The 9,370-nt window shown below is 43.9% G+C and overlaps 1 protein-coding gene across 1 annotated transcript; it reads right to left on the bottom strand.

Moving 5' to 3' along the window:
- Nucleotides 1-323: 323 nt before the first annotated feature.
- Nucleotides 324-9,169, bottom strand: LOC109890236 (probable G-protein coupled receptor). The gene is made up of 2 exons (XM_020482222.2): nucleotides 8,754-9,169; nucleotides 324-6,400 (listed from the first exon to the last, which is right to left on the bottom strand). The coding sequence occupies exon 2, from the start codon at nucleotides 6,296-6,298 to the stop codon at nucleotides 5,003-5,005; it is 1,296 nt and encodes a 431-aa protein (XP_020337811.1). The 5' UTR covers nucleotides 6,299-6,400; nucleotides 8,754-9,169; the 3' UTR covers nucleotides 324-5,002.
- Nucleotides 9,170-9,370: the final 201 nt, after the last annotated feature.

Below are 9,370 nucleotides of genomic sequence, written 5' to 3'. Positions count from 1 at the left end.
TGTATTGATACGCCATCCAAAGTGTAATTAATAACTTCACCATGCTCAAAAGTATATTCAATATCTGCCTCTTTTTTTACCCATCTTCTTTGCGAAACATTGGAAAACCTCCCTGCTCTTTGTGGTTGAATCTGTGTTTGAAATTCCCTCCCTATTGAGGGATCTTACAGATAACTATATGTGTGGGGTACAGAGATGAGGTAGTCATTCAACAATCATGTTAAACACCATTATTGCACCATCCATGCAACTTATTATGTGACCTGTTTATTCCTGATGTTATTTAGGCTTGCAATAACAAAGAAGTTGAATACTTATTGACTCAAGACATTTCAGCTTTTATTTTGTATCAATTTGTAAACATAAAAATAAAAATAAATCCACTTTTACATTATGGGGTATTGTGTGTAAGCCAGTGACACATTGTTATTATTTTTAATCAATTTTAAATTCAGACTAAACAACAAAATGTGGAAAAGGTCAATGGGTGTGAATACTTTCTGAAGGCACTGTAATTAAGTAATGTGCGTATAGAAACATTGAATTATACAACTACTAAGCTAGCAGGCAGCCCTTTGTGGCCCTCACCTTTGCCAGACACTACTCTATATCATCTTTGTAGATCATCATGGAGAGGGGCTTTGGGCCAGGAACTCCAGCTGACTACAGGTTCAAATAGACAACTCTGTTTGAACTTGCTCTGAGCACATTACCCCCTACCAGTTTTGGCTTCCCGGGTGATTTAAGGGGAACATCTGCTTAACCTTTAGACGCATTAGTAGATCTCCAGTGTGTATGTCTGATCCCAGGATGCATTGGACCGGTATTTTAAAAGACATTTCAATAAATAATGTACATAAAGGTAGATAGACTCAGCGAAAAGACATTGCCACAAGCAGCACCGCAGATATTGAGATGAGTGAGATGAAAGACTGCACTCACAAACCGTCATACACAGTATATTCGCATGTGCACGGGTTCACTTCACGTTGGTACAGTGTGGTAGCCAGGCAACCAAAACAGCAGAGAAGTTGCGCCTGTTCAACGTTCTTAGTTGTTCCGGAAATTGACCTACTATGCTGTTTACTTAATGCATCTATGTAATATCGCTGAGTCTACCTTTAAATAAATAATTTAAACATGTTTTAACGGATGAAATACACTACATGACCAAAAGTATGTGGACACCTGTTCGTCGAACATCTCATTCCAAAATCATGGGCATCAATATGGAGTTGGTCCCCCCTTTTCTGCTATAACAGCCTCCACTCTTCTGGGAAGGCTTTCCACTAGGTCTTGGAACATTATGCGGAGATTTGCTTCAATTCAGCCACAAGAGCATTAGTGAGGTCGGGCACTGATGTTGGGCAATTAGGCCTGGCTCGCAGTCTGCGTTCCAATTCATCCCAAAGGTGTTCGACGGGGCTGAGGTCAGGGCTCTGTGCAGGCCAGTCAAGTTCTTCCACACCGATCTCGACAAACCATTTCTGTATGGACCTCACTTTGTGCACTGGGGCATTGTCATGCTGAAACAGGAAAGGGCCTTCCCCAGGCTGTTGCCACAAAGTTGGAAGCATAGAATCGTCTAGAATGTCATTGTATGCTGTAGAATTAAGGTGGCCCTAGCCCGAAACATGAAAAATAGCCCCAGACCATTATTCCTCCTCCACCAAGCTTTACAGTTGGCACTATGCATTGGGGCAGGTAGCGTTCTCATGGCATCCGCCAATCCCAGATTAGTCCGTAGGACTGCCAGATGGTGAAGCGTGATTCATCAGAGAATACATTTCCACTGCTCCATAGTCCAATGGCGGCGAGCTTTACACCACTCCAGCCGACACTTTGCATTGCACATGATGATCTTAGGATTGTGTGCGGCTGCTCGGCCATGGAAACCCATTTTGTGAATGTCCCGCCGAACAGTTATTGTGCTGACGTTGCTTCCAGAGGCAGTTTGGAACTCTGTAGTAAGTTTTGCAACTGAGTACAGACGATTTTTACACATTACATGCTTCAGCACTCGGCGGCCCATTCGGTGAGCTTGTGTGGCCTACCACCCCGGCTGAGCCATTGTTGCTCCTAGATGTTTCCACTTCACAATAAGAATCACTTACAGTTGACCGGAGCAGCCATAGCAGGGCTGAATTTTGATGAACTGACTTGTTGGAAAGGTGGCATCCTATGACTGTTCCAAGTTGAAAGTCACTGAGCTCTTCAGTAGGGCTACTATATGTAGTCAGGTAGATTCAATCACTGAGAAGTCTCATGCTGGCCTGTCTTTTTCACTGGCTTTATTCAGATGATAATAAGCTCTGTCATGCTGTATGTCTGTAGCTATAGGCTGTGGGTAATGAGACACACAGCCTGTGTAATGTCAAGAGCAGGTTCAGGCCTCTCTCTCTTTCGCTCTATGCTCTCCCAAACTGGATCAAAAGTCTAGCATCCAGCACTGCAGCAGAGGACCTTGTTGCTGTGTCCATGCCTACTGCCTCACTGCATTTCCATGACGACAGGCACAGACGACATTTAAGGCATCCCTCAGCTTCATGGTGGATGGTTCCATTTTTAAATCTCCATGTTGCTGTTTTGATGTTTTATACTAGTTTGACCTTTTATCCCTTGCATTAATATATACTTGCACATGACACACAGTTTTTCACTGTAAGATGGTTTTAATTATTGTAATTATTAGAAAAGATAAATCTATTGTTGTTACTCTTGTAATTATGCTTTATTTAAATAATGTGTTAATGAGAGAAAGTTAATTAGAAGCTTTACATTCCTGCTGTACAATTTTAAAATAGGAAAGTATTCCAATACCTTTTTTCCTGTTCATTGGAAACATGAGTAAACACGTCCATAAATGTTATTTCAGAATATAAACTGAGCAAAAAAAGATCATTCCTAAAAATTCAATTAACATCACAGATCATCATTGTAAAGGGTTTAAACACGGTTTCCCATGCTTGTTCAATGAACCAAACAATGAATGAACATGCACCTGTGGAACGGTCGTTAAGACACTAACAGCTTACAGATGGTAGGCAATTAAGGTCATAGTTATGAAAACTTTGGACACTAAAGAGGCCTTTCTACTGACTCTGAAAAACACCAAAAGAAAGATGCCCAGGGTCCCTGCTCATCTGTGTGAACGTGCCTTAGGCATGCTGGAAGGAGGCATGGGGACTGCAGATGTGGCCAGTGCAATAAATTGCAATGTCTGTACTGTGAGACGCCTAAGACAGCGCTACAGGGACACAGGACGGCACCTGATCATCCTCGCAGTGGCAGACCACGTGTAACAACACCTGCACAGGATCGGTACATCCCAATATCACACCTGCGGGACAGGTACAGGATGGCAACAACAACTGTCCGAGTTACACCAGGAATGCACAATCCCTCCATCAGTGCTCAGACTGTCCTCAATAGGCTGAGAGAGGCTGGACTGAGGGCTTGTAGACCTGTTGTAGGGCAGGTCCTCACCAGATATCACGTGCAACAACGTTGCCTATGGGGACAAACCCACCGTCGCTGGACCAGACAGGACTGGCAAAAAGTACTCTTCACTGACGAGTCGCGGTTTTGTCTCACATGGGGTGATGGTCGAATTTGCGTTTATCGTTGAAGGAATGACCATTACACGAGGCCTGTACTCTGGAGCGGGATCGATTTGGAGGTGGAGGGTCCGTCATGGTCTGGGGCGGTGTGTCACAGTATCATCGGACTGAGCTTGTTGTCATTGCAGGCAATCTCAACGCTGTGCATCACAGGGAAGACACCCTCTCCTCATGTTGTACCCTTCCTGCAGGCTCATCCTGACATCCTGGCTCATCCTGACATGACAATGCCACCAGCCATACTGTTCGTCTAGGACCTGTTGGATTGGAGGGTGAGGGCTAGGGCCATTCTCCCCAGAAATGTCCAGGAACTTGCAGGTGCCTTGGTGGAAGAGTGGGGTAACATCTCACAGCAAGAACTGGCAAATCTGGTGCAGTCCATGAGGAGGAGATGCACGGCAGTATTTAATGCAGCTGGTGGCCACACCAGATACTGACTGTTACTTTTGATTTTGACCCCCCCTTTGTTCAGGGACTAGTCACATGTCTGTGGAACTTGTTCAGTTTATGTCTCCGTTGTTGAATCTTATGTTCATACAAATAGTTACAAATGTTGAGTTTGCTGAAAATAAACGCAGGTGACAGTGAGAGGACGTTTCTTTTTTTGCTGAGTTTATAATTCATACAACATTATATGAAACAAGCATACACTTTAACCCCCTAAGGTCGATGTCCGCGCCCCTGTGTCAGTCTAATTGTAATAATAAAACAATCCCCATAAAAATATGTCAATTTAAGCTAGGAATGTGTTTGTTTTGGGATCGGATGCCTCTCAATCCACCACATCTGCCTATATCACAATTCTGCATCTGTGGTGAAAGGTGACAAAACTTGAGCGATGTTTGTCAGACCACGAGACAATCCCGAAAATCGGTCTGCTCACAAAATCATCTGTAGCGTACCAACGGTTTGGCTTACAAACTATGGAAAGATGAGACTAACGAACATGATGTTGAGGCCACAGGCCTTACAAAACTCATCTGAAGGTCCCTTGGTACCAGCTGAAAAAATGAATGGAAGTATATATGGAGACTGTAACAGAATGTTTCGGTTTAGGCCTGTCATGAAACAATGGTAAAGTCAATGAAATTCTGTCACAATAATTTCATATTTCACATTAAAACACTGGTCTTGTGTTGGAGACATTACCTGAATGAATCCCATACCAATAAATAATGGACACCTACTCAGAGGCATATTATGTACAGCTTATGAGTAGGGGCTTGAGTTTTTACCAACCACATGATCTGACTTGAAAAATCTCAGGGCCCTATAGTTTTCCTGGTCAGGACACATAATCAGGAAAAACTCAGGGTGCTACGAGTACCGATGGCTGTCATATTAACAGTCCAAATTGAAGTGTGCTATCCACTGTCCTCTGTTTAGCCATGCTCCTCTGGTATCTGGCCAGGTATTCTGATTCCCTGGTCCAGAGTGTTCCTGGGGCTGGAGTTGGTGCAGCTGGAGCGCTTGTCGGCCATGCTGCTGGTTCTCTGAATGAACTGGAGGAAGTTCTCCTGAAAGGAGCCCTCATGGCTGGAGGCCACCAGCTCCACCGGCCCAGAGGAGCAGCAGCGCCGGAACTTGACCAACTCCTCCCTGATCTGTCTGTTGAGAAGGCCATAAAAGAAAGGGTTGACAGCAAAGGAGGAGTAGGCCAGCCAGGTGACGGCCTCCTCCACGTCCCCGGGACTCTGCAGGGACGATCTGAAGGACAAGTGCAGGTGGAAGGAGAAGTAAGGCAGCCAGCAGAGCAGGAACTGGCTCACAATGACCACCAGGGTGAGGGCAGCCTTACCCCCGCTGAATGCCCTCTCAGGGGACAGTCTCTGGGGCAGGCTGCGTGTGGCGGTGATGATGGTGGTCTGGCTGTTGATGGAGTCAGAACGGTTGGCACGTTTGGCTGGGTTGGACGAGGCCCAGGTGGTTGTCGCTGGTGCGTGCTGCAGGGCAGCCGAGCGCGCCACCTTGTACACGTTACAGTAGACAGCAAAGATGACAATGGCAGGTAACAGGAAACACACCACGCTGAAGAGCACGGCGAACACCTTCCTCAACCGACTGTGGCTCCAGTGGAGGGAGCAGTGGTTGGCAGCGATGGAGCTGTGGGCCCCGTAGGCAGGCCAACCAAACAGGGTGACCAGGGCCAGAAGGATGGACTTGACCCATATGAGGAGCATTATGCCGATGGCTAGATTGATGCTCATCTTCACCTCGTAGCGCATGGGATGGACGATGTAGTAGTAGCGCTCCACACTGATGGCAGTGATGGTGAGGATGGAGGCACAGATGAGGAACACGTTGAGGAAGATGTAGACCTGGCATTCCAACACGGTGAACACCACGGTGCCAAAGAAGGGTGAGTTGGAGATGATGCCCAGGGGCATGAGGAGGATGGCACACAGCAGGTCCACTGCACACAGGTGGCACACAAAGGCAAACCTCTTCAGGTGAGGGGCGCGGGCGATGGCCACCATGACTCCAGTGTTGGCCAATAGGGCAATGAGATTAAGGGTCACCATTGCAAACAGCCCAATCAGATCTTTGATCTGAGACTGGGAGCTGGTGACCACTCCCACCTCTGCAGGGACTGTGGGGTTGGGTCCCCATAGACCAGTTGTGAGGTTGGCCCCTGTGCGATTGGGAATAGAGGCCAGCATCGGACCAGATTTCTCCATATTTCACAGAAAACTAGTCAGAGGCATCACTACAGCAGCAGGCCCCATTGCAATGTTAACTTTCTTCTCTTTTCACGTACTTGTCATCATGTTGGATATGTCCTGTTAAGGAGACAAAAACACAATTTAAACATTTACTGTATAGGAGCTTGAAATGTCATGCTGATGCAGCTTAACATATGGTTTGCTCCTACGGTACATGTTGCTTTGAACATATGGTTTACTCTCACAGTACATGTTGCTTTGATGCCTGGTAATCTTTTTCTATTAAATCAGTCTTCTTCCCTGTCATGTGAGGGATGACCTAATTGATTTATTCCATTTCAGACGGCCCTGGAGACCGCATTGTATTGACAAGGAATATGTTCTACATTAAATAACCCTTTAAGCCTTCTACAAGTTGAATATTCATGACTTATTTGCTCTAGGCTGCACTGAGCATTTCTATATTTCTTTCAGGTCTTGTTCTAAAAAGAAAACGTATGTAGGGGTGAGTTGATAATTAGCCCAAGGTCAGAGTGGAAATATACTGTACTTTCTATCTCATGCCTTGCTCAAACAGAAGAGGATGAGAGGGAAATCAAAAAAACATTTAGGGTAAAATAAGAGTCAAAATAGCTGTGTTTTTGAGACAAGATTGTAATTGGATCGCAATTGTATATCATGAAATTAGGGGGTAAAACACTAAATTAAATACAAAATTAAATCACCCAAATGAAATCCAACCAATTTGACACAAACATTGGAGTCAACATGGGCTAGCATCCCTGTGGAACGCGTCCCTGTGGAACGCTTTCGAAAACCTTGTAGAGTCCATGCCTTGATGAATTAAAGCTGTACTAAGGGCAAAATATTTGTAAGATGTTCTTAATGTTATGTACACTCAGTGTATAATCTAATATAGTAATGAAGTTAGAATAAAAATAAAACAAAGCAAATTAATTTGTAAAATGTTGGATATTATTTACATTTCTACAGCATTATAGTCACAAGAGGATGGCCTGAGCGCTCTCTATTTCACTGCCTGGACGTTATCTGAGAAGCCAAACTACCAGATCACATGGACCTAAAACCAAGACAGCTAAAGAAATGAGAATACACATGCATTTTCACTGTTTTGATAAGAAAAACAGATGCACAAGTTGATTCGGAATTAGAAAAAAACAGTTTTAGTTCAGATAAAGTACTTCCCACTGGGCAAAAACTGGTTGAATCAATGTTGTTTATATGTCATTTCAACCCCCCAAAAATGTGATGAAGATGAACCAACTTGGGAAAATGATTAGATTTCCAAACAGTTATCAACATAAGGGCATATCATATTTTCTTTACCTAACTTTTAACCTAAATATAATGACATGGTGAATAATTTGTTTAAATTTCATGTTGAATTCATGTTAGTTGAATGTAAATCAAAACTAGACGAACTGCCGTCTATGCCCAGTGGGTTACTACAGTATGTCTAAAACATATAGTCCTTACTCCTTGCTACATGGTGTCAGCATTGCATGGATTTGGGGAACACAAAGTAGGTAACAGTAAAGGGCACATTAGATACGATGTGGTGCACGGGGCCAATGGATGGAGTGGTGCTTTTCACTCACAGAGGAAAGCAAAACAACTCTATCCTTGCCTTTTGACTTTGATTCATAAGCCCGGTATTAGTCCCTTTAATGAATGTCCTGGTCCTTTCCATCTTTAGAAAGGTGTATTTTCTACAGACAGGAGAAAAAGTATAACACTTAAAAATTATGTTTTGCACTGAAAGATCAATGACTTCTGTTAAATGGCGCTATTTTCTGAGAGGTCACACGAGTCACCCATGCTTTCCCTCCAATGTACCCCTCACTGCCCCCACCCCACTTCCTGTCCTTCTCTCAGCCCACCCCTTCCCTTCCCTCTCCTACCAGCCATTTCAGCTACTGTCAACTGGGTAACCCACTGAGATGAGTCAGTATAATATCCTTCAATGTTAATATATTAAAAGTATTTTCTTAAAATTTACATTTTGTATTTAGGATGTAACTAAAGATAGATTTAGAGGCACATGTTTTGTAAGGCTGTATATTATGAATGATAATAGAAACATTTCTGTTACATTTCCATTCATAAGGTATACTATTCTACTCAAAAGATAAGTCATTTCTTAAGAGAACATACATATAGTGGACACTGGAGATATACTGTACATTACCTTGCATTTGAAATACATGCACCTGAACTAGAAAACCCACTCCCCAAAAAACAACTCTTTAAAATAGCTTGTTGCCTCAACTTTCAGCTCATCTATGACTGTCTGATGAAACATTCAAAGTGATTTCACTCTATGTAAAAATACACAGTGCATCTCCAACAGAATGTACACCTGTTAGCTATGACCCCTGTCGAGGATACATTTTATGGATTTGTGAACTTAGTCAAAATGAGTAGAACGATAATAAGTCTTGTAACCTACCCATATGAGATTATGATATGTCCAGTCCAATTCAAAGAGACCAGGATTTTATGATTCGTCCTTTCTGGATATCCCAGTTGTTTTAGTGAGGAGACATCAGTTAAGCAGATCCAGACGTGAACAGGTCCACATAGACCAGTTACACTGGGTATTTCCACTGGCTGAGCAGGACAAGATACACACTGCTGAGGATAGTTAGCCAGTGGGTTTTCCAGAGGTTTTGAAGTCTGTGGTATAGGTGTAGAGGGAATCTCCCTGGTCCAGACCAGGCTGTGATCACAGAGGGACACTAGTGTGAGAGCAGGTGAGTAGAGGGTGATCACTTCACTTCACTCAGGATGGTGTCTAAGTCCCTGATAGATGTGAGGATGCGCTTTCCATCCCTCCTCCTCCTCTCTATCACTGTGTAAGGCAGTGACTGTCACACATTGTGTACTGTGTGATTCCCTCCCCTACCTACCTCCCTCCCTCCCAGAGAGACACACACTCCACTGTCCACTAAAGAGAGTTTTTCCCTGGGTCCTAGAGCACACCAATTCAAAAGACTGATATCAGCTCTGCGTTAACATGTAAATGCCAGTTGCAGTTAACATGTTGGCGTTTTCCAACAATGTGTG

The sequence above is a fragment of the Oncorhynchus kisutch genome, linkage group LG5 (assembly GCF_002021735.2).
Source record: "Oncorhynchus kisutch isolate 150728-3 linkage group LG5, Okis_V2, whole genome shotgun sequence".
Taxonomy (NCBI): Eukaryota; Metazoa; Chordata; class Actinopteri; order Salmoniformes; family Salmonidae; genus Oncorhynchus; species Oncorhynchus kisutch.
Note: the sequence above shows the minus strand (reverse complement) of the source record. Positions and strands in the feature narration are given on the sequence as shown.

Coding starts and splice junctions, on each gene's coding strand:
- LOC109890236 (XM_020482222.2), bottom strand. CDS start 6,298: ATGGAGAAATCTGGTCCGATGCTGGCCTCTATTCCCAATCGCACAGGG.